This window comes from Lissotriton vulgaris, chromosome 7 (genome assembly GCF_964263255.1).
Source record: "Lissotriton vulgaris chromosome 7, aLisVul1.2, whole genome shotgun sequence".
Taxonomy (NCBI): domain Eukaryota; kingdom Metazoa; phylum Chordata; class Amphibia; order Caudata; family Salamandridae; genus Lissotriton; species Lissotriton vulgaris.
Window position 1 is genome coordinate 954,739,020 of NC_141695.1, and position 25,839 is coordinate 954,764,858.

The window sequence follows — 25,839 nt, forward strand, 5'->3', positions numbered from 1 at the left end:
GACATTTGGGCTCCTCATGACTACACGGGCACGTTTATGCCAAAACTCTGGTGCCCGCAACAACTGCAAATGCAAAGCTCCAGTGAGACCTACTCTTCGCACCGATAGCGACTGTCCATGGCGGCCAACAATGAAAGACTTGCACTTCATGCTACAGAAACAACAGCCTGCAATGACTACAATTCAATGTTAGGAGACATAAAAGTGAGACTGTAATTGTACAATGAGGCAAGATGCAAAATGGGAATTTTAACAGAAAAGCCAATCATGGTAAAAGCTAGTCTTATTGACAACCTCAGTAGAAAATCCTCAGTCTACTACAATATGTGGATTGCTTATACAGATGTGGGTTCAGGGCATAGACACATACAATCTAACCTGATGGCTCGAAGTAGTCAGGAGAAATTATGATTTAGATTGATTTAATTTACCTGGTTCCTTGCATCCACCACCTGACCACGAATGGGCAATGTGCAGCTTATTCTTTAAGCTCAGAACAAGCTGTTTCGTGTAAATTTAAAAATCGAATTACAAATGAATTCATATGGATGACCAAATATCTAAATTAATAAACAACAAAAGTGAAAAGGATGAACCCTGCTGAACGTCTCAGGGCACTGGTCTGGGGGAGTACATTTGGAGTAGGTTTAAAAAATGGATTCATCTTTTATTTGTGCATCTCCCTGATGCCCATCTGTGCCAAAAGATAGAGTAGCAGCGGGTGGTCATTGGAGTCAGGTGCAGTTAATGAGAGATTGTGAGAATTTAAATGTCAATGGCACTGCCATCTTACTTCATCCCACGGTCACTCAGTACTGAAATGACAACCACTTCTGTGCTCATTTCTGCCAAGTGTGTATTCCAGGATAATGCAAGACGGCAGCCCTTTAGCTAAAGAGGAGACCAGAGCATATACCTTTGCCAAAATTATTCAAATGTATCGTCCCATTAGAGGGACAAAGGGACATATTACCAACAACTAGCGATAATTATCGCTATGTTGGTTTAGCGGCGATATTTTTATCGCCGAGCTGCGGCGATTTTAATCGCTTAGGAACCTTGCTATTATCAAGGTTTATAGCAAATGCGATAAAAATCGGCCGAAATGCATGAATATCACTGAAAAGTCCGCGATATTCATGCATTACCGAGGTAATGCTCTTAGCCATGTTATCCACCTCCCATTGGATAACATGGCTAAGAACTGCTCAGGGCAGGTGTTAGCTTTTGGAGATATTCGCGCTTAGTGCGAATATCTCCAAAAGTTGGTAATAGGAGATAGCGATGATAGCGACTGTTTCCAGTCGCTAACATCCTGGCACGCCCACTTTGCATGTCATTAGTGATAAATATCACTGACATGCAAAGCGGGGCCCAAGATGGTCGCTATCTCCTACTAGCTGTCGCTAACTGGTGTTAGCGACAGCTAGGTAATAGGGAGATAATTTTATCTCCGCTTTCTTGGCTTTTAAAGCCAAAAAAGCGGAGATAAACCCCCTTGATAATATGCCCCAAAGTCTGTAAACAGTGGCCCTGTTATGGACCTACAGGAATGTTAGATACACATTCACAAGGAACAGTACTATCTCCTTCATATTTTTTTCCGTTTTGGGTGAAAAATACTGCAAATTGTTTTGAAGATGCTTCCAGTTCAAAAATGACCGGCGTGAATGTTAGAGGTCCTCACATTCTACAGTTTAATTGAGGTATTGATCCAGAAATAATAAGCTTGGATGTAGACCATTTAGATGAGTTTCTGCTGTGGGAGAAAATATGTGACAGTCTCTGGAAGGCTAGCATGGCCTCTCGATGTTAGCACCACGGCAATGTAATTCAACCTGGCAGGTTTTATCATTTGTTGATGTCAGCTACATAATAAATAATTGCAGTGAGGTATCTGTTTAATAAAGATGTGGACATCTGTAGGGCTATGTGAATTAATTTGCTTGTCACTACTTTATCCAGGTCACTATGGATTTCGGGCTTTTCCTTGTGTTTTGAAACCCTTGACAGTGCTGGTCGAAAATAAAGTTAAGAGTCATATTTTCTTCAGATTTGTGGCACTCTAGTGTGCCTGGACCCAACATAGGCTGAGTCCAACAGTTTTGTAGTTAAAGAAAGTAATACATTTTCAGCTGTGACCTGTGAAGCAGAATTGACTGTGAGCCAAAGCTGGCATCTGGATGGTGAAGGGAGTAACTGCCAGCTGCACCACAACCCAAGGACGAGGTCAAGAATATTACCAACTACTACTAAAACTACTCCTGCTGCTCCTGCTCAGCACAAAGGAAATGACAGAACAATTATTCTTCCTTGTAAAGGACACACCAGCGTGGGGTTTCATGGCACCTGGATGCACATAGGTGTTGGGTTAGAGATCCTTTCTTGGTTGGAATTTTTATTGTGCCAAAAAGGCTTTGCGGCACAACTCGCAAGTACTGAAAGGTTGGAGCATCTCAACGACAACAGGGCTAAACTGCACCTTGCAATTATGGAGCATCCAAAGGAAGCAACAATGATGCTAAAGGAAGCGAGTATCAAGTATAATGGTATCTCTCATGCAGGCCAGGCAAGTTTGAGGAAAAGGTAAATACAGTGTTAGGGTGTTTCAATCAATTAAGAGAAACTATGGGGCATATTCGCAATCCCCTATTGCCACCACAACATCATGACGTTGTGGTGGTGATAAGGGCTTCGCCTTATTCACAAGCCAGCGTTAAGCCACTTAACGTGGCTTAAAGCTGCCATGTGAATAAAGCTCCCTTTCACACTGTTTTTAGCGTGAAAGGGGAGTGCAGTGGGTGTTGTGGTGAGCGTTCCACCGCAACACCCATTGAATTTGACACTGCCCCTTATTCACAAGGGCAGCGTAAATGGGAGGTAGTACCAAAATTAAAACCATGAAAATTAAACCCTGGTCTTGAGTTGGCGAAATTAGGAGAAATGCTTTATTTCTCCTCGTTTTTGTTTTTTCCATGTGTGTTGCCTTGTGCAGCACACATGGAAAATGCAAAATGCCATGGTTTGTTTATGTACAGGAAGGTGTCCCTTCCTGTACATAAACAAACCATTTTTTTTAAAACGCTGCTTTGTAACTTACATGTGTGCTGCATGAAGCAGCACACATGTAAGTTACAAACTGGCATTTTAGGTTTTGTGCAGGAAGGGACACCTTCCTGTACATAAACAAACCTCCCTGCTTGCAGACACACTTGCACTCTGGTGCAAGGGGGCCTGCGTTGGCGTCGGGGGAAACACAAGGCTGCACCATATCCTTGTGAATATGGTGCAGCTTTGCGTTTCCGAAGTGGCAGAGAGAGGTGTTAAGCCAAGAAGGCTCCTCTCTCCGCCACTTCCTTGTGAATATCCCCTTAGATGTTTAGGGCAGCTTTGTATTCCTTTTTTTCACTTCAGCTCTAAGAAAGTTAAAGACAATCGCAATGGCTTTGGTGTGCTGCTTGTCCCTTCATGCTCAAACTTTACGCTGTCTGCTTTCATTTTCTATTCATACTTCATGAATCTATTGTTTTTATTCCTATAAAGCATTATAACTTTCTAAAATATCATGAAGGAGGTGTATTGCTGCAATTGGAATTTCACAAAAAATGATTTATTTTTTATTTCCATTCCTCCTGCCGTATCGCCTCTAGTCATCATCACATTTCCCGCCTCCTGTATTCCCCGTCTGCACCTCATTTCACCATTCCACCCTTTCCACACGATTCGCGTGTATATTTCCAATGCTTGACCTCCATTTTGACCTCAGCAAGGATCTTCTTATGCAACAATAACTTGTATAATTAGCAATCTTAGACCGTTATACCTCACACTTCTATGCATATAAAGATCTGGTCTCAGAATACAACGGAGCCTTTTTATTGTAAGAAGAAATTACCACTGTCACTGTGCTCTTAATATCCTGGCCAAGATCCAGAAAATACACAGGAAAGCTGTGCCTCGCGAGGCAGGCTGCAATCTGGAGATAGAACCTAAGAGCAGCACCGTAGACAACGCTCCGGACCAGTGAGGAATCTAGCTGCTCTACAGACAGGGATAACATTGAAGTTTCAAGTAGATAAAAGGGACATGTGCGAGTGACTTGGCACAGACTTATATCACCTGTCTTAATTGATAATGTTGGCCTACCATGCACCCTGGCATGTTTTACAATGACTCACCACATTACTATGTGTTTACAAAATGGAAGCAAAGACTTTGTGAACATCGGTATACAATTAAAGACTATAATTATTACTTTTTAAAACAATGTTATGAATGATTATTTTGTGTTTATCAGCCAACAACATGGTTTGTGCAATGGTAGGTGATTTATTTTCAGAGCAGGCCCATATCTTCAGCATTACCATGGATGGTCAGATGTTGCCCTCACCGAGCAAGACAAATATGAATCCAAGTAATCTTTAACTACAATTTGTGGAGTCATTAGAGCTCTTTTACTACCAGTATGCATATAATGCGCAGCATTTCGAATGATTACGGTTGTTAATAATGTTATACATCTTGTCCAAATATTACCTATAGTTCAGACAGGATGAGAACTCACCACTTGAAAAACAGCCGTTAAAATCTGAGTTTCTTCTCATTTCTCGTATGCATTCATAAACATCTTTGCAGTCCTTCAACGTCACTGATTTTAATCCTATTGTCATTGACAGTTCACACTTCTTGAAATATACTGTTGACAAAATATTGAATCTCCAATTGCATATACCTTGATGTTATGGTTAAGAGTACATGCTTTCAATCCAAATTACTGCTGAGATCAGATAGTTCATCCCAGCACGTCAAGACAAAAATTCAACCCGTTGTTCATTTACGATTGTATTGCAGCACCTCACTCTTGGATTACCTGGAACAATTGTACCTTGCACCACTGAGGGGATGATTTGGGAGAGATGAGTAGAGATGTGAAGTGATGAGTAATTGGTAAAACCAGCTTTTCACAAAACACCTTTGTCGTGTGAAGTGGCGTCAGTAAGGGGAGAAAGCAAAACCTCTGAGAGAGAGCTCAGCATATGTATTCTTGAATGAAATATTATCTCATTACACAAATATTGCTCCTTGCTGTCAGGAAAATGTACTGCTGTATAAAGCAAGCGATCTATAGTTTGTGAAAACAGTAACAAGGGCATTCCCACAGACCTGGTCAAACCTAAGGGACGCAAACAAACCTCTGTATCTACAAAAAAATGATAATTTGATATCCATAATTGATTATAAATGACACAATTGATACTTTATGTTCCTTTAGTATAAAGCATATGAATTTCCAAGTAAAACATAGGGTATTCAATCCATGTGAATTATGTTTTTTGTCCCTTGTTTAGAACATGAACGTTTGAGAGATGGTATGCGTGGAATGAATGCTTAATCAATAATGATTTATGAGACACTGTTATACACATATAAAGTTATGAAGGTTTCTAATTTAGACTGTTAATAAAGATGTGAACTTAAAGAATATTGACCTTCTCTGAGTTATACATTTTGTATGAATTTATAAATGAATAAGTTAGGTTGCTGGGTTTTTCCGTGCAATTTTTGATATTTTCCTGTGCCTTAGGAACCTTTATCTTTAGCAGGGGATACCTTTCTTCCAACAACAGTGAAAGAGAAATGACATGTCTTTTAATCTTGCGAAGATGACAGAGGTCCAACAAAAAAAAGAAAAAGTAATGTGGTCCATATTTGATTATAAAGAATGTCTTATATTGTGGGTACTAGAAGAGAACAAAGGAACCATTGAAATTGGTGTGAAATAGTGATTCTTGTCTCCATGCAGTAACATTGAGGTTGCATGTATAATTATTTATTTATTTGAATTAATGGCTTTGTTAGTATACTAATAACTATTAGTATGCCTGTTTGTGGAAGATGAGTGAACAGGGAGTAAAATACTTCAACACCTGGATCCCCAATTGCACAGACAGCATCGTCCCCATCAAGAGACAGCAAACAGTTGGCGAGGAGATGGTGCAGCAGAAGGAACACTTTCAACTGGGCAGGCTTCAAGTCCCTTCAACCTCTACCACTGCCTGCTGAGGGCAGCAAAGAAGACAGCCATTGCCATATGCATCAAAACCAGCACCAACAATTTCAAGGAAATTTTAACATGGTTAAGGAATTCTCCAACCCGGCTGCCAGTGAAAACAACATCACACCATCACAGGACATGTGTGACAACATCCCCCACTTCTTCCACAGCAAGATCACAACCATATGCAGAAACTTCAACTGCAACCTACAACTGCGACTTCCTTAACAGATAAGCCACCACTGTAGCTGACACAAACCACACACTGACCACCACACATTCTTCTCCACCCAGGACACCACCTCCACCATGAAATTCATCCACTTGGGAGCTTCCATAGTTCCATACCCACACCACAACTTAAACCTCGGAAACCATAGACTTGGCCAAGAACTCACTTCCCTACTCAACACTTCCATCACCACCGCAACATTTCCCTATGCTTGGAAACATGCTGAAGTCAGACCACTACTAAAGAAACCCTCCACCAACCCCAGCAAACTCAAAAACAACTGGACATTCTCCCTGCTTCTATTCCCAGCAAAGATACTGGAAAAGAACATCAACAATCAACTTATGACACACCTGGAGCAAAACCAGCTACTCAACTTCTCCCTCTGCAATCACAGCATCTAGAGCACCCTGATCACAGCAACCGATGACATCCGAACCCTCTTTGACCAAGGAGAAACAGCAGCTTTGATCCTCCTTGACCGCTTGGCAGTCTTCCACACTGTATCCCACCACACAATGATCAAAAGACTACCCCATAACATCGGCATCCGAGGAGATCCACTCAGATGAATCACCTCCTTCCTCACCGGAAGAACCCAGAGGATCCACCTACCACCACTAAACCCAAGGAGATCACCTGCGGTGTCCCCTAGGGCTCATCTCTCAGCCATACGCTCTTCAACACATATATGACCCCACAGACCAACATGGTCTTAACATAATTTTCTGCGCACATGACACCTAACACATCCTTCACTCACCGACAACCCCCCACCACCAAAACTAATTTTCACAGATGTATGGGAAACATTGCAGACTGGAAGAAGGACAGCTGCCTGCAGCTGAACACAGAAAAGATGGAAGTACTGGTCTTTGGCAACAGCCGCAAAACATGAAACTTCTCCTGGTGTCCATCATACTTAGGACCTGTGCCCACTCCCTCCAACCATGCCAGAAACCTCAGAATCTTCATTGGCAAAAGTTCACCATGAAATCACAGATCAATGCCATCTTCTCTGCCTGCTTCCTCACTCTGTGCATGCTACGTAAGATCTTTAAGTGGCTACCCCTAGACACAAGACACACCGTGATAGAAGCCATCATTAACAGCCAATTGGACTATGGCAATGCCATCTACATAGGAATCGCCGCACATCAGACATCAGACCATAGAGAAAGCTGAAGCCAGACTCGTCCTTGTCCTTCCCCGATGAACCCCCACCTCAAGAAACTCCACTGGCTCCCTGTACAGAAGAGATACCAATTAAAGCTGCTGGCCCACGCACACAAGGCTGTACACAACCAAGGACCCACCTACATTAACCACTGCCTGAACTTCCACCAACCATCAAGATGACTATGCCCCTCCTCCCTTTCACTTGCCCATAATCCCAGCATTGACCAAAGTAGAAGTGAATGAAGCTCCTTCTCCCACATCACAGCAAAGACCTGGAACAGCATCCCCACACACCTCTGGACAATCACCTCACTTCCGGAATTCTGAATGGACCTCAAGACCTGGCTGTTCCAATAAGCTTCCGGGGCCTGCAAGTACCTGAGTACCCTAACGGGTGAGTAGCCACACTCTATAAATCATGATTGATTGATTGAAGATAGGCATTTACAAAGCCCGTTTAAAAGCAGAACAACATACTCAAGAGCAGGCGCTCTGCATCTGTACCCTATTAGAGCGCTGTACACCTGCTCCTTCCAGAGAGCTTTTATTGTCTGTTTTTAAGAAACCATAATCTTTCAGGGCCACATTCAATTTCATTTCACATGTGCTCAAGGCACAGTTTTAACATACATTTAAAGGTCTGTTCAACACCATAGCTAGAAGGCAAACATGATTTTTGGCAAGTGCTCAAAAGTTCTTTGTGCTTAAAGCTATCTCCACAACTCCCCATTTTTACACTGCCGAAATTCAATTTTAAATTGATGTCCATGTCTTTTAAGACTACCAAGTGAAACAGATCTTTTTCAGTGTTTTGAGTTTATGTGCAATAATGAAAGAAGACAGATGTGTATGGTGGGCAGGAAATGTTCCGGTCTAAGCGATCTACTACTAGATTTTTCAACAGTGATCTACTATAATGATCACTTATGCAGGATTATACAACAACATCACAAGTGTCACATTCTCTATAGCTTTGGCTATTTATTTGGCAAGACACCATAGTGGCTACACCTTGAACCCTACCAAATCAACCTGCAAAGGGCAGGACACTTTCTCTACAAGAGAACGTTGCCTTTATTGACACTCTTGAAGCTCTCTCTCTGAGGGCTCTTGGAGGTATAGAAGCATTGGTGGTGATTGCTCGTTACACTTCAATGTGGGATCATTAAATCTGACGTTCTCTCTATAACCAACTCAGTTCTGTGTATGCTACAAAACTGCCTTTGTGGAAAAACCAAATTTCACCTCCCAAAATAAAGAAACGTGGGTGTGTTGCTCGTCTTTGATCTGTTATAGGTATCACTAATTGCTAATATTGTTAAAATTGATTTTGTCATTTGTAAATTAGGAAGAATGTTCTTACATTCATAAGCAAAGTGACACAGAATTTGTCGGGCCCTTTACAACCAACTGCCTCAATCGCTGAAATATTTTGCCTGCTAGCTATTTGAAGGATGATGTGACTTTGTTGTTTTCAAGTGTCTATAAAGGGCAGCAGATTGGCAGGTTGGGGCCAGTTTATCAGGATCAGGTATGTCATGCAGAGGGGTCATAGGGCCGGATTCTGAATATGGACTGGATGTTCTTAAAGATACTTTGGGGCATTTTATCAAGGACAGGTGTGAAAATTATCGCAGTTTTATCGGCAGGAAACTGCTGATAAAACGGCTATAATGGGCTTGATAAGACGCCCTTGTTAATTCCCGCAGAAGCCCATGTTAATATCAGAACATGGGCTTTTATGGGAATTAACAAGGGCGAATTATCAAGCCAAATATCGCCGTTTTATTGGCAGTTTCCTGCCGATTAAATGGCGATAATTTAAACACTGGTCCTTGATAATATGCCCCTTTGTTTTTCTTTTAAAGTGTTTAGCATTCCGCCTGGCTTAAATCCAAGAGATATCTGCAAAGCAGGCCCAGTGGCTTCTGTCCATCGATCAGTTTCTTCTATCCCTTAAGCGCTTAAGTGCAGACCAGCCATGTGAGCCCTCGCGTTGCACCAGTTTGTTTTACTAGAAATTTTGTGAACTGCTATGCTCTACTTTTCGAGACCACACCGCTTACAGATCACCAATATCCAACAAGCACAAAATGAAAAGGAGTGTATTATTTGTACATCTGATTTCAGCTGTAAATCAAGCCATCCAAAAGTTCTGAAAAATATCCAATACGATCCAATTCAGTATAATTCAATTCTTAGGAGTCTCACCATTGGGTTTCAGAATCCAACTTTTATTCGTTTTTCCAAACAGCATTTTCTAATAAGCCCTGCCAACGTGTTTCGTGCAATAAGACTGCATCAGGGTTTACAATTCCAATACGTATTGTGTGACTTCTGGCTCAGTGTCTTCCTGGGGAAATAATCTCCTCTCCTGGGTGGTAAAATACCACCTAGTTTATCTTTCTATTCCGTGTGCCAGGGCAGAATGTTACTGTTGAAAACAAATGTATAAAGAATATGCTTTTTTTCATTTTGTTTTTGCACTTAAGTGAAGAGACAATGTTCTATTCTCTCTAGGTCCCCTTGGCCCGGAATTCTATGTGGCTCTTTGTCAGGGCATCTATCAGCCATATATCAACACCAGAATATTACAATCCAAAGTGTATTCAAGGCAAATGGAGGTTTAGATTTAGCACCCTTCACTCCACATCGTGTACATTGAAGACATGTTGGCAGTTGATATTATGGAGTCTATTGTAAGTATCTCTGTAATCCCCTCCATTCTTCTTTGTTGATTTTGATTTGAGTTGATTTGATTTTGATACTTATATAGCGCAGCTGTCACCCGAGGGCATCAAGGCACTAGAGAGAGGCCATACATACCACAGAGTCTCGAAAAACAAATGCTCACTCCAGCTCACCGTTTGACTGCGAACAGCCAAGTTTTAAGGGCTTTTCTGGACGGGAGCAGAAGATGGACAAATCTAAGAGCAAAGGGTAGGGAGTTCCAGAGTTTGCTCGCTCCCTCTGAGAATGCCCTACACCCCCATTTCCTCTTCTTGGTACTAGTAGTTGCTTTTGAAGTGAGGAGCGTAGTAATCTGCTGGGGGAATGCCGTTTGAACATGGTCTTCAGCCTTAAGGGGTAGGGAGCGTGCAGTGATTTATGGATCATGCAAAGAGATTTAAAAAGTATACATTGTTCAATGGGAAGCCAATGCAGATGTTCTAGACCCTTCTTGGCAGATTGTTTTTTGGGAATGTCCAGAATTAGTCTTGCCAATGCGTTCTTCAGTACCTGGAGTTTATGCTGTAAGCTCTTATTAGCAGCCAGGTAAAGAGCATTGCAGTTATCAAGTCTGGACATTACCAAGACCAGTGCTACCTGGATCCTAGCTGAACGCTGGATGAAAGGGAAGATTTTTTTTAACATCCTCATGAGCAAGGAGCATGTAGAAATGGTACGATTCACTTGGACTTTGAAACTAAGTTAATTGTCCATCAGGACTCCCAGGTTCTCAGCCTTTTTGCTTGGGACGGGGCAGAATCCCAGTGATTGAGGCCAGCAGCTACTATTCCATTTGGTTGCCCCTGATCCGAATATCATCACCTCTGTTTTCTCCCCATTAAGTTTCAAGAAGTTATCGGACATCCAGTCTGCCACTCTGATCATGCATCCAAGGACATTCTATGACAGTGAGCCCAGCCCCTTTGGGATGGTAACCATAATATGTGTATCGTCTGCATAGGACACCACCTCCAAATCAAAAGAGTGGACTACAGTTGCAAGGGGTGCCACATACAGATCAAAGAGGATGGGACTCAAGGAAGACCCCTGCGGGACTCCACAAGGTAGAGAATAGGAGTCTGAGTGAAAGGATTTTAAATTCACCCTTTGGGATCAGGACAGGAGGGCAAGTGCTTGATGAGAAATACCAAGACTCCGGAGTCTGTCCATCAGCAACGTATGAGAGATGGTGTCAAATCTGCTGACAGATCCAAGAGAATTAGCACTACCCCCTGTCCTTCATCCACCGTATGCCTGATGTAGTCCGAGGCTGAAATTAAAGCAGTTTCTGTACGATGATGCTTTCTGAATCTGAACTGCGACTTGTTAAGCCAAGATTGCTGTTCTACAGTTTCCATAAGCTGCTTATTGAGATGTAGTTCCAGGATTTTTGCTGGAGCAGGGAGATGGGATGATAGTTTTTATAGTCCCAATGATCCAGGTTGGTTTTTTTTCAAAAAAGGTCTTATGATGGCTTGTTTCCAAGAATGAGGATAGATTCCAGAACGGATAATGATACTCATGAATTTACAGAGGGGTTCTGCTTTGGTATCAGCAGCCATATGTAAAATAGCGGGTCGGCATGCCTCCATAGGAGAGCCTGAATGTGTTCAAGCAGTGGAGCGTCTTTGCTAGGACTGTTGACTGTTGAATTTATAATGGGCATTTTCGAATCTGACTCGAAACCAGTATATATGTCTGTGATCTTATTTTGAAAAAAAGTAGCTAATTGATTGCAGAAAATTTGTGATGTGTCAGGTTCTGCCAAAGATTGAGAGGATGAGAGCTGTTGTACCAGCTGAAACAGCTCTTTGGTAGATCTTGGATTATCGATTACGCATGTGCAATATATGGATTTTTCTTCCGCAAGTGCGCATTGATATTTCCTTGTTGTACAAACTCCTGACTGATCCTCCTAAAGTCTCGTGAGATGTGCCTTGAGACAGTTGGTCCCTTAAGCAAACTAAAAGAGTGCTCTATATAGTCACTAAGGTCCTGATTCACAAAGGGCCTCTGCACTCATGCGGTGGGCCCCGCCGTCGTGGGGGAGTCTCTGCACTCAGGGTGGAATCACTGCAAAGAGTATTCTCATTGCAGAGAATCCCGCCCGAGTTCAGACTCTCCCAAGACAACGGGGCACCCTGCATGAGTGCATAGACCCTTTGTGAATCAGGACCCTTTCTTTAATCGCATGTTAACCATTCAAGGGCCAAACGTTGTATTGAGTTAGTGTAGAGCAAGATAACTGTAGCCTGAAGATCAAACGCTGGACTCCTTAGGGACCACTCATCCTGCTGAAGTATCATGAGATGCGATCCCAGCTCGCTTCCACTTCTTTTTTTACAGATCAAAACATAATGCCTTCTGAGATTCCAGGATCGCTTTTCAGCCATTCAGTGACAGAAACTCCCTCTGGCCGTGATTCACAAAAATGTCTTTATTGTCTTTAAAAAGGAGAGTTTGCATTCTCAACTCATGAAGGATATACAGTTCACAGTTACTCTTTTTAAATCACTGAAAAGTAACTAAGCAAGTATAGATAAATAATCCCTGGCTGTACACTACATTTTTTGTGTCTTAAAGTCGGCTGAATGATACATCCAGCCCTCAGTGCGCACGGTCAAGGCAAAGACCTGTATGGTGCGGAGCTTTGTTTTTTTTTATGTCTCTGATCTTTTCCGTTGCGAACTGCAATTGTTCCATTATTAAACCTGCCATTAAGTACATCAACACACTAGTGCTTCTTGACCTAAGTATAAGGTACCTCGACAAATTGCAAAATGGAGGCCATTACTATGCTGTGCGAGACTGTGGCGTAGGTCAGAGCTGAAGATTTTTAGGGAGGCTTTGAAAGTGTGGTGTCCATGGCCGGATGAGGATCCTTGGGTTGGTCTAGGTATATATAAAGGGAGCTGCCCGTGCCGGGCTTTCCGAAATGTTTGATTTTCCCAGCTCCATCACCACTAAATCTAATATTAATTCGATCAAACACAGTGACAATAACTATTATGGGAATCACTGCCTGCAGTACCTATGAATGGCTCTGTAACCAGAAAAATCATTCTATGAAAATTGTCCCCAAGGTACAAAAACTCGACTCAGTTTTACCAACATGATCCAGATCTCTCTATCTTAAATTAAGGAAAACCATTCTCTCTTTGACCTATATGAGTTTCCAATGGGGCCTAGATACTACTCAACAGTGATCTGTTTCCACTACCTAGGACGAGACCTATTTTCTTTTTTTTCTTTGCCCACTTTATGCAGTCCCTACTTTAAAACCTTACTAAACATCATGGGTGTGAGTGTAGTGAGGTTAGCTTTAGCATTACTAACATTTGACACCTCACAACTGGTAGTGTCTGCTATAACCTGATTTCTGCACAATGCCTGGAAATGTAGATACCATCTGTCCTCAGATGGCAATTGGTTGAGAATATGAGCGCCCCTGTTTTTAATAATTGTTATGCTTCCTTTTTTTATGCGATGATATTTGGTCTTCGAATTTAAGTATTATTACTTTGAATTTTCTAAATTCACCCATGTTCAGTAGGTGCTATACTGTTTTAATGGCATTGTTTTTTGAGTTTTGCCAATTAAACTATGATTAAACTTAAAACAATCATATACCATACCTGATCAGGCCAAGACACCTCACTGAGCAATTCGCTGATGATTTTGTGGCCACAGGTTCGAGCAGAATCAAAGGTTATGAGAAGTCAGAGGTAAAATATTTTGCTTACATACATGAATTAGGGCATTTTATTCATCTAAAAACATGGTGTCCTTCCTCCTATTCAAGGGAAGGCTTGTGTCCAGTCCACCATCATATTCGCCACATTCCTCTGTAGTATACTGTCATTCGCTGTTAAATATTGACATGCAAACTGACCATGTGAAGAAATCAGTAATGATAACCTTTGGGGTATTTAGTTCCTTGTACTTTCCTGTTACATCAACATAAGAGAATGACATAGTGCCACGGACCTCAGTGGTAAGATTACAAATATTGAAAAGGAATGTTCATTTGTGTATTTTTTTTTTTAGTCTTTCTGAAATAACCAGTCATTTATTTATTTTATTTATTTATTTATTTTACAGATTTTTAAAGCGCATGGCTGCCCGTGAGCGTCCCAGCGCTAGTGATAGATCAGAGGAGATTGAGGGAGAAGTGGATTAGGGAAACAGCCAGGTCTTCAGTAATTTGCCAAATGGAAGTAGGTTGGGCTGGGCCCGGATGTCTGGGGGCAGTGTGTTCCAGAGCTTGGAGGCATTGTATGAAAATAGTCGGCCTCCAGAGCGGGCCTTCCTAATCCTAGGTACAGATGCCAAGTTTGAGTGTGAAGAGCGAAGGGATCTGTTAGTTTTGTAGGGGGGAATAAGGTGTTTTAGGATGTGTGGGGCTTTTTTGTGCAAGATTTTATGGGTGGTGCAAAGAGCTTTAAAATGTACTCTTTCTTGGATAGGCATAACCTCCTCTAACTATATCATCCTATTTTCTTTAACCCCCCCCCCCCCCCCCATCAGATAATGAAATTAAACTTAAGAGTAAAGCAGATGCAACATAGAGTGGGAAATATAGTGGTGATGTTAGTTTGTAAGGAGTGTTGACTATGAGCTGCTCTGTCAACTAAGGAGGAATTAATAGCTCCTGAAGCGAAGTTTCACCAGCCCAGAGATATCTAAGACCATAGGTTATTACATATTGGGTTTAGGCTTTTGCTTGGACCAGCCGAACTTATCACATAAACACGTTCAGGCTGCCACATTAAGGAGAGGAGCTCAGACTTGCATTGGAAGTTAAGCAAGAAAAGCGCCCAGAAGCCGTACTCCACATTCATTCCCTATTGTGTTCCAGAGTAAACAAAAACGTGTCAAGTGTCACGGAACCAGTCTAGATGATTATAAAGTGCATAATATTCGGAAATTATCCAACTCTATGGTGTGCTTTCTTTACTGTCATATTAATCTATCGCCTACATATACAAGCTGTCTACTCTGTTATCAGCCAGTATCATCAAACCTCAGCATAATTAACACATCAGAGGTAGGTTCTAATATTTTAATGTGTTGTGCAGCATGTCCCGTCACATTGCTTCCGCCTGCCTCCTCTCAGTGACAACTGGTAGGGAATGTGTGGCTGATCCCGAAGGTGGCTCTTGGCAAACCAAGGGTGGAGCTAGAATGCCACACATTTTTATGTGAGTGTTTGTTGTATTACAACACCGACCTAGGTAGAGCTTGACAGCTATTGACATAATCTTAATAAGGGTTGTATGACGCTACACCGCTGTTGGTAATATCAGCCTACAAAATAATTTCATTAACTGCTTTGACCTACAACTACACTACAACGTAAGTACATATTTAATATTCTTAACTGCACTTGTTCTTACTTTCGGAGGCAAGTATAATTTGAATTAGGAATAGTAATTACATGCTTACATTCTAATGTGGTGTTAGGTCCATGTAGAGAAGGGTTCTCCGAAGTCGGTCCTGGAGAGCCGGATCCACGCCCGATTTTTAAGATAACTACATTTATCTAAATGGGGATACGTAAAAAATCTGCCTTAGATCCCGCCCTCAAGGTCCAACTTTGGAGAAACCTGATGTAGAGGAGGCAATGTTATTGCCATATGGTATTCCTTATGATACATATTCACCCATGCCATTCCTCATGGATATTTGAGGTAGGAATAGCCAGGCGAGCCCACAAGATTTACTGCTGATGGTAAAATGAAACTATTATGTAGTTTCATCACCAATGAGCAGAATATAGCCAGACTGTTCTAAGCAAAGTTAGACCATTTTGATTTCACCTTACAATTTGGACACAGGCCTCTATGCCTCACTGATCAGTCTGTTTGGCACACTTGCCATTGGTCCTCGATTAACAAGAGCAAGGATTCTTCCTAAAGGGAAAACACTGAATTAAAACAGACTATTTTAATATTGACCAAATATTATAAAGCGAGCACACAGTGGATTAAGTAAACTGTTTATTCAATAAATGATAAAGAAATTGACTTGTGGAATGTGTTTACCACTCACTTCAAACATGTGGATCAAAGTACAGAACCCTTTATTACCTTATGAAATCAATCCCTGAAAACAAATGAAAAGAAACAACTTCACAGTTAACCTATTGAATATATAACTCCGAATATTTTCCATCAAAGAAATGAATCGCTTTTTGGTTTATGTGTCACCAACACCTTTTCCGTGCCACATTCCGGTTGCAGTTCCCCCAAAGCTCAACCCGTGGTGCACAGGCATCTTACTTGGTTTTGTAACAAGCTATAATTGCCATGCGAGCCTTTCTTGATTTTTTGTGCTTTTATTGTAACATTTTTGATTTATAGCTCTTCAGTCAGCCTATTTTATTCTAATTACAAAATCACAGACAAGCAACAAAGCTCATAATATATGGTGCTCAAAATACAAAAGTCTAATGTGCAGAAAATGACATCTTTGAAAAGGGTTTAGTCGCTTGTGGAAAAAAATGCACATGCCAAGCAAAATGGTATTAATTCAAAGAAACATGCTAATGAACTACTGCATTAGTCCAAATACAGTCACCCTTAAAAACAATGCAGTGGGTGGTTACAGTCATTAATTCGAGAACCTTGGGTCATTAAGGAAACATTAGCAAGCACTAAACAAGAACAGCCTTCCAGTAGCAGCATTCCTGTAATATTTACATCTGTGTTGAGGAGTATTTCACACCCAAAGAACCAGTTGAATAGGAGATACTGAGATGTATTTTCATACCCGCATAACCCACATTCCAGCTGTTCCTTCACAGTGTGAATAAAAATACCAACTCACGTCCTCCCTACAACTTTACCAACACATTCTGTCGCTAATATCACCACCTCTTTCTGTCTGTAATAGTTTTGCCACATTCTACCACAACTGTACCAGTACATTCTTCCTGAAACACCACACAATTACGTGCCTAAAGCTGAACCACCATATTCTACCAGCGAAGAGTGCCACCATAAACATTCTTCCTGAAACAGTGGTTCCAGAGTCTGCTTGAAAATGTACCAACACATTCCCACTACAACATGATCATCGCATACAGCCTGACATTGCACCTCTACATTCTACCGATAACAGGGTCGCCACATTATGTCACATCTTTCTACTGGTAACAGTACCACCTCACGCTTTTTGAAAATGTGCGAACACTTTCTAATGAGAACATGACTTTCACTTAATTCCTAAAACTGAGCCACCACATTCTACCAACAACTAGGGCTCGAGTCGGGGTACCACGCGGGTGGATGGCGTTCCCCCACTTATTTGACCAGGAGCTCGATTACTGGAGCAAATGGAGCCACACATTCACTCTTTGGCCTCTCTGGGGCGAGATCGGAGCTCATTTAGAAAGTTGCTCACGCTCTGGCTTCTCTGATGCAATCCCATCTAAGGGGTAAGCGAGGGAAGGCAATGAGTCTGATGGTGCAAGCCAACTTTCGGGATGTCACTTCCTGTTGTGAAGTCAGCATCCCCCCACTTCTTTTTTTAGGACTTGTGCCGTGCCAACAACAGTTCCACCACATTCGTTCTACTATAGTGCGACCATATTCTGTCTACACAAATTCTTTCTATTAATTAACTACCACCTCTAGCCTCTAAATGTATCGCCACATTTTGCCTAAAACTGCCACCACATTCTGCATACAATAGTAGAGCAACATCAGGCATTGAAATGAACCAGCATATTCTGTCTGAAACTGTGTCAATATATTCTGCCTAAAATAGACAGCCATATTCTGTCAACAAGAGCCCCATCACACTCTCCCTACAACAGTACCTCGACATACTTACAACAGTGCCACTGCATGCTGGTTAAAGCTTACCAAAACATTCTGCCAAAAATACCACTATTACATCTCCATATTTCTTCAGGTGTCCCACTTCATGCGTCCAAGAACTATACCACCACATTCTGCCTACCTCCACACCACACATACTGTCGATGAAAGTGTCACCTAATTCTGCATACAAATATATCACCACATTCTACCTAAAATAGTAGAATCATCAACCTATGCTTGTTCAGCTACATAGTGTGCCTACAGTAGTATCTTAGCATTGGTATGCAACCTTTACAACAAAACTTTTACCACGCAGTGCTATTACAACGCATGTATTACAACGAAAACCATTACAACGCATTCCGCTGGGGGCGCTCTAGGATAAGGAATAGTTTTAATTTACTATCCAACACCTTCCCTAGTGTCCACGGGGACTGGAGTTGGAATAGTAAATTAAACTATTCACTATCCAGCACCCCCAAGTGTAATGCGTTGTAAAGGTTTTCGTTGTAATACTTGTGTTGTAACAGCATGCGTGGTAAAAGCATGCGTTGTAACGTCATACATCCTTAGCATTCTACAAAATAGTGAGCCCACATTATACATATAATACTCTCAACCAGCCGCGGCAGGTAGTGGGAGTACCGGCCAGACGGTGACGTGGGGAGGGGCAGGGTGGGGGGTAGTAATGTATGGATTACGGACTTTAACAGGTAAGTAAACATACAAATACATAAAATGAATTTCGTTGCATGCACTGCATCACCAAATGTGATGCAGTGCGCGCAACGAAATTCGTTTTATGTATTTATATGTTCACTTACCTGTTAAAGTCCGGACTCCATACATTACGACCCCCCACCTTGCCCCTCCCCACGTCACTGCCCGGCCGGTACTCCCACTACCGGCCGCGGCTGCTCTCAACATGTACTGCCTTCCACTGTACCACCACATTCTGTCCACAAAGTAACCACTACATGCTGCTTTGAACAGTACTATCACATTCTGCCTTAAAATGTACCAACTCAATCTGTCTACAGCAGGAACTTTGCAATCACTCTTCAAATGTGGACAGCTCAGTGTTTAATTTGAGCAGGTTATTGCTGGTGAGGCAAATTTGCAGTTATGTTTGGGGCCCAGAACTTATTTTTTAACATCAGATAGGTACCTAGAGCAAAAGAGGCAAAAACACAGAAAGTGGAAAGATTGAGGAAGAGAAAGACAGAAAAACTGTCACAAAGGGGGGAAGCAGGAACCAACAAGAGTGAGATCAAGGGATAGAAAGTTTCTGGTGCTGGGTAAAAGTGGAATGAGATGAATCCGATATGTTGACATTCAGTAGCACCAGCTGTGGGGTTCTCAGCAGAGCTTTGGGCTCCGGAACTCATTATTTTACAAATTAAGCACTGGCACTATTCTCGCCCTAGAAAACCTACCTACAATATTTCCACAAGATCCTTTGTGCACCAATACCACCATGTAATCTCTGCATTTGTACCACCATGTTATGCCTAGCACGGTACAGTTTATTTTCCCTACAAGAGAACCACCTCCCTGAGTATAGGACAGTACCATGACATTCTGCCCAGAACAATGCTACATTATTCTACTGATGAAAAGCCGGATCCCCACCTCTCTCTTCCGGAAAGACTATTTTCAGATGAACAATGCATTTGAACAATCATAAAATACTAGAAAAATAACGCAAAAGACAATGATAACCAAAACGTTGTAATTTCACACAATAAAGTCAATGTAGTAAAAGTAAATGCAACAAACAGCACATCCATGCCTGCCAGCAGAGCGGCTGAAAGCCCCTTGTAAGAAGTGTGCTGAAGTGCAGACTGTTTGCCGGGAGAAATCCCAGTGTTCCTCTGTGAAGAAGGTAAACTCATCACACATCACGGACAGGAAGGATTTGACCACCAATGAAGGAGAAAAAGATTGAGGCTAACTAGGTATCGGCGAAACTTAAAGACCAGGGTGCAGCGGGCCTGCACACGCAATCATAATGCGTGATCCCGGAGAGGCCGCTGTGCCTCGCCTCTCCTACGCGCGGCGCAACAAATGAGTGCATTCAGGCAAGAGAAAAATGCAGGCGTTAAGTGACATGCAAAAAAATCGCGATATTTACATATCACAGTCAAAGAGTGATAATTTGGCTTGCAATCCTGAACTGTGCGATTGTCCGACTTGAATAGAAGCAGCACTTTGAATAATCGCACATGGCTAGCTGGGACCCACTAGTCACACACGCTGGCTGGAAGTTTCGTAGTTAGTAGCCCACCCCCTCTTAGATGACCCGTAGCTAACAGGGAAAAAAACATTCAATTGCCATGGGCCCTAACAGTAAAAGTTAGAAAAATCAACCCTTATTTATCTTTAAAATCTCAACTTTTAATCAACTTGGGAAACTCGGCTCTTAATGAAGTTTCGCTAAAGCTGGGAAGGACCGTAGTCTGATCTACAATGTGTGTTCTATTACTTAAGTAAAATGTGTGATCTTGTAAAAACAGAACACTCGAGCCAGACTCCTGCATTGCAACACTTTACTGAAAGGAATCCTCTGGAAGCGCATTCCAGGAGTCGATTTTAACGCCATTCCTTCACGTGTGTTTTTTGAAACGTTATTTCCTGGCCCGCTTGTCCCACCGCTGCCCAGCCCTCACTAGCTCACACATACACAACACAACCTGTGGTGCAGTGCATTCTATTGGCGATGGGCCCAGGGCCAATTGAAACAGCTATTTCAACCTCACTTTAGTAGCGGGGAGGAAAAAAGTTTGAATCACACAAATATATTTTGTGATATTTTAAAGGTCACGTTGAACATTTAAATTAAAATTAACGCAGTAGGTATTTTTGTGACACCGCTGCAGTTGTATGCGACGTATGTCTCGGTTGGGGGGTACGTTATTTTTTAGTACATCATTCTCAACTAACAATAGCAAGTGGCAAGTCCCTGCGTACAACATGGAAGCTTGCTCAGCCTGCCCAGTTGGGGAATAAGGATGTGGCGCGTTAACAGGGCCTGATAAATGGCTGGCGGAAAGTAATTTACAGACGCCTGGTGCCGTTTCAAAAGCGTCACTGTTTTCTAGTCGTCAGAAACTGCGGAAATCAATCCCCGAAGTGTCTTGGTGACTGAACAGCTCATCTGGGAATCCAGGGGCATTTTCCTGTGTAATGCGTTCTGTGCGCTGCAGCGCGCAGCAGCCGTCGGCAGGGGGCGCTCCTGCCCGAAGGAATGAATGTTCTTCTCACACTGCTTCCCTGCGTATAAAAGGAGGCGCCAGCTTCACGCTGCACAGGGCTGGAGCGAGAGCTGCTAAGCCGCCCGAGTGCCAATAAACCGACCAAGCTCTGAGCACGCCGGAGTTCTGACTCACATCCCACTGACAGCTGCTCAATCAGCGTGCAAAATGGGAGGAATCCTGCCGGTTTCTGTTTGCTTGACTATTCGCTGAGATCCAAGTTATGCATTTTTTGAGCCAACTCTATGTCTCACTCGAGTTCATTGGATGTCGTGCTTTGTTTCCTTTCTTAACTATGCCCACCAGTGTGCCTGATTCATAAGGTGTCAGTCAAATATACAGCGTGGCAGTAGTGTGTCTACATTTTGTTATTAAACCATCACAACTGGACATCAAGGCTGAGTGCACACTGGCACACAGTGGCCACTTTCTCCTTCACTCCCGTCAGAATCAAAATGATGTTTTCATAAAGAGTCAAAACAGTTTTAATCACCACCTTTGTTTACTTGCATATTTATTTGTAAAAAGAAAATTGAATACTCACCATGTTAACTTCCGAGACCATGTCTATGCTGGCAATATCTATGTTCATACCAACGGCCACAGGGGGACCTGCAAACCGACAAGAGGGTCCGCACTGTAATCTCCAAGAACTTTTAACCCTTTCACAGCAGAACGATGAACGCTAGACACTCGCCCCTTAATGGCCGTGCCTTCCAAATGTGCTCACACACAGCGCATATCACTTGAACTACTGTCAACCTGGAGGCGGATGAACTGATTGTGATGGATGACAGGTATATGCGAAATACACACCTTACACCCCCACCTCAGCTCCCCAACACACAAACGCCCCCATCCCCCAACACACACACAAATACAACAAACGCAGGCAGGCTGGCACGCGCACATGCACACACGTGTCAAAACGATGTTATGCATCGAGTGGGCATAGTTTGCGCGTGCAGCTGTTGGGGGGGGGGTGGTTAGTTTTGCAGTTTTCGGAGGACGCCTTCGACTTAAACAGGCTTTAACTCTATTGGCCCTACGCTCCAGATGTTCCCATCACTTTAAGCAAGCCTCGTGCCTGCGATTTTATGAAGGGTGGAGAGCCAGGGGGTGGGGGCGCGAGGGAGGGGTCGTTTCTCATCACGGTGCGTGGTAAGTGTGATATTTAATAGACCAAGGGCATATTTGGTGGTGGAGGGTATGGGGGAAATCGTAGCTTAAACCGTGCGCGCAATTCTCACCCCAACTCTGGGAAAGTGGCAGCCCGCAGGGGGTTAAAGGGGCCATTTGTGGAGCCGTGGACCAGCAGGTACACAGGATCTGTGGCGACCCTGCGGGAGGCGAGCCGCGGGGATTATGCACACCGATCGGCGACAAACTAAGGAGCTTGCTGCAGACCCATCACAGGCTAGGTTGAATAATGCAGCCAATCGCCAAACAATAACAGCAAACAAATGGGAATCCGATCTGAAATGCATAAATCAGCCTCCTCACGACCAGATCAACATGCAATCGCTTTAAGTGCCGCTAGAACAGCCTGCACATTAAGCCAAGCTTAACTCCGAACCCCCCTCCGGATGGAAAGGGGGAAAAGGGCACCCAGGAGCAAGCCACCTCCTTCCAAAATCTCACACGCACCTTAAACAACTATAGCAACCCTGCCCGCAGCGGTTCCCATCCCGCCAAGATTACCTCCGAAATCCGGCCTGAGGCGGATGTCATATCCCTTCAGCAGCCGGTCCACCGTCTCCTTCACCAGGGACATATTGCTGGGCTCGTTGACGCTGAGGAACACAAGCAGGAAAAGGACATTATTCCCCATGCTGGCCCCTTCTCAAGGAGACCTGCTGCCTGCACATTCCTGGAGCAGTGGCATCCTGCTACAATGCAAAGTGATACAATGATCAGACCCCCCCCCCCCCCTCCCGCTCCCCTCCCTCGCCCCCCCTCAGCCTCATCCACTTACCTCTGAGCACACACCACTGCCAGGAACAGGGGAAGGAAGGACCACACGCCGGCGTAGCCCTTTTTCCTGACTCTCCACATGCCTAGAGCTTTTGATATGATTTAAGGCTTTCGGCGAAGAGAAGAAGAGATCCAACTTATTCTGGCCAGTGCAGTAATTCTAATGTGAGGCGCATGCGCACGCCTCAGCACAACATCAAAAGGAGCAGTGGTGGTGGCGGCGGCTGCTGCTGATGGAAGAGAGGGGGCACATTTTTTCTCCCTCTCTCCTCTAGCACGGAGAAGGGGAAGGGGAATTAAAGGGGAAGAAGGAAGCCCGTGGCAGGAAAGAAATAAATAAGTGAAAGTCACCTCGCAGCGGGGGGATCCGCTGTCATGTAGGGATGCCTGTGGTCCCGGGGATTTGCATAATGGGAGTCTGCCCAGCCCTGTGGGTTGCTTGCCGCTGATCTCATCCCTCGCATCTGTGCCTCTCCGGACAGTCCACCCTGAGATGCGTTAAGCGCCCGCGGCGCCGGCGCGGGATGCAGGCTGAGGACGGACACGAACAGGCTGCTGCTTTCAGGGGCAGTGGAAGCGGGGCAGGACTGGACTCGAGGAGTTTGGGCAGGTACACGCGTGTGTGCAGTGCCTTTGGACATTCGAATCAGGGCACCTTGAAGCTGAGGCACGCGCGTTCCTGCCACACAACTGTTTTTTAATGCTAGTGTATCCTGTCACCCGCTCTGTATTACAGCCGAAAGTGGTGGTCCTTCCGCCCCCGTTACAGTTGGGAGCTGGTGTGGGGGAAACACGCTTCGCCAGTACATTGTCGAGGTAGCACAGGACAGGTGAGTAACTGTCCTGGATCACTTGAAGCAGGTGAGCCACGGTGGGATCACTGGATCCCTTGAAGAGGTTTGACAGGTGCGCAACTGTCCATGGATCACGTGAAGCAGGTGCACTGCCTCGTTAGGGGTTCGAATCACGCGCACAAACGTCCTTCCTGCATTTGGGGGCTATAGGAGATGGCACTGCACCAATTGCATGTGTGTGTTGCAACAGGTGATAGTACTCGTTGTAGGTTGTTCTCTATAGCTCACTACTGCTGTTTTTAAGCACTGCAAGAAACACGTCTTGTCAGCGTCAAATGTAATCCCACCGACTCACTGACCTCGGAAGGACAGCAGCCCACATCGGCTGGCAGGGATTCAAACTCTCGAGTTGCACGCCCCCTCACGTGTCATCGACGAGTGTTCAACTCACTGAGCCTGCCTGCTACCGTACGTGCCTCGGTATCCACAATACGTATCTGGAGGCTGCACCACAAATGCCTGTGGCTGAAAGCATGACAACTCGAGAAGACATTTCCTGGCCGCCATTGCAAGAAAAGTAACACCTGCACGGCTGTTCGTCTTCCAAAAATGATTTACATCGCTTTAATGGCATTACCGCCGTAGCAAGGATTCAAGCTATCAATTTTAACAACAGGACCTTCTAATTTGCCAGTGATATATGTATTTGTTATTTATTTGTGGCAGTTATAAAGCGCCGACCTAGCCCTCGGGGCATCAAGGCACTGTACAGACAACTAGAAAAGGAAATGGGACACTTACATTGTTGAGAGGTTGGAAACGAGAATATAGAGAAACAGTCAGAGAGATAGATTAATATAGTTATAGTGCATCAGACAACCATATACATGATACCGATTAACTTCCGTTGGCTCTTTTAGCATTACCGTCTCAACAACCTTTCTCCCCCTCTCAGAAATAGTTCTCTTCAAGTGACTTCGGAGTTGCTCCCTCCCGCCATTAATCACAGCTCACTGCTCTCCACCGAGCAAACAGCAACTCGTGCAACAACGGTCCACCGCCTGGGCCTCCACCGGGTGAAACGTCACCGAGACCCTGTGGGCACCGGCTCAGACCCATTCTACGCGCCATTATACACAACACGACTGCGAGGCTGTTTACGGTGACCTTAAGAACGCACAGAGTGCAGGCGGCTCCCTAAAGTGACAAGGCCAAGGAAATGGCGGTGTCGGGCGGATGTCAGTGAGGACAGAGCCGTGTTGCCATGTATTGGTACCAGCTCAGCCGGGAGCACCGCGAGGAAAGAAAGGACCCCGCACCGGCACTGGCGCCTCCCTTCGGTGCTGGGAGACCCCTCCCTGCCGTGTTTGTACTCACCGGCGCTCACCCTGTCCTCTCACCCGGCACAGAACCACCGTAAGCGGTGCAACCAGCCACACACCGTTTCATGCCAAGACCACCGTTAGCATCTCGTGGCACCCAGGGCCCACAGGGCCCTTCAATAGTGACTTCTGAGATGGGGGCCCTGAACAGACCCGAGACGTGTGAACGCACCTTGCTGTGCGGGTGTATTTCGTGGAGCCGTGAAAGCTTGGAAGCGCATGCTCATTACTATGTGAGATCAATAGTTCATGTTACTGTGGGGAGCCATTAAACATATGTACTGTGTGGGGGCATTGACATGGACAATTCTCTTTACTGAGTGAGATTATTAATGCTGCTTACTGTGTGAGGCAATTACAGCTTGCTACACTGTGGTACTGTGGTAATGCTAGGTACATCGCGAGGCCTTTAA

At 43.9% G+C, this 25,839-nt stretch overlaps 1 protein-coding gene across 1 annotated transcript in view; it reads right to left on the reverse strand.

Annotated features, from left to right (window-relative positions):
* GABRB2 (gamma-aminobutyric acid type A receptor subunit beta2) overlaps positions 1 to 23,387 on the reverse strand; it is a 900,075-nt gene extending 876,688 nt beyond the window's left edge. The window contains exons 1-3 of the mRNA XM_086931398.1: positions 23,252 to 23,387; positions 22,978 to 23,069; positions 21,821 to 21,888 (exon numbers count right to left, since the gene is read on the reverse strand). Of these exons, the coding sequence (XP_086787524.1) occupies positions 21,821 to 21,888; positions 22,978 to 23,069; positions 23,252 to 23,331 (240 nt within the window). The 5' untranslated portion in view covers positions 23,332 to 23,387. The remainder of the gene's footprint in view (positions 1 to 21,820; positions 21,889 to 22,977; positions 23,070 to 23,251) is intronic.
* Positions 23,388 to 25,839: the final 2,452 nt, after the last annotated feature.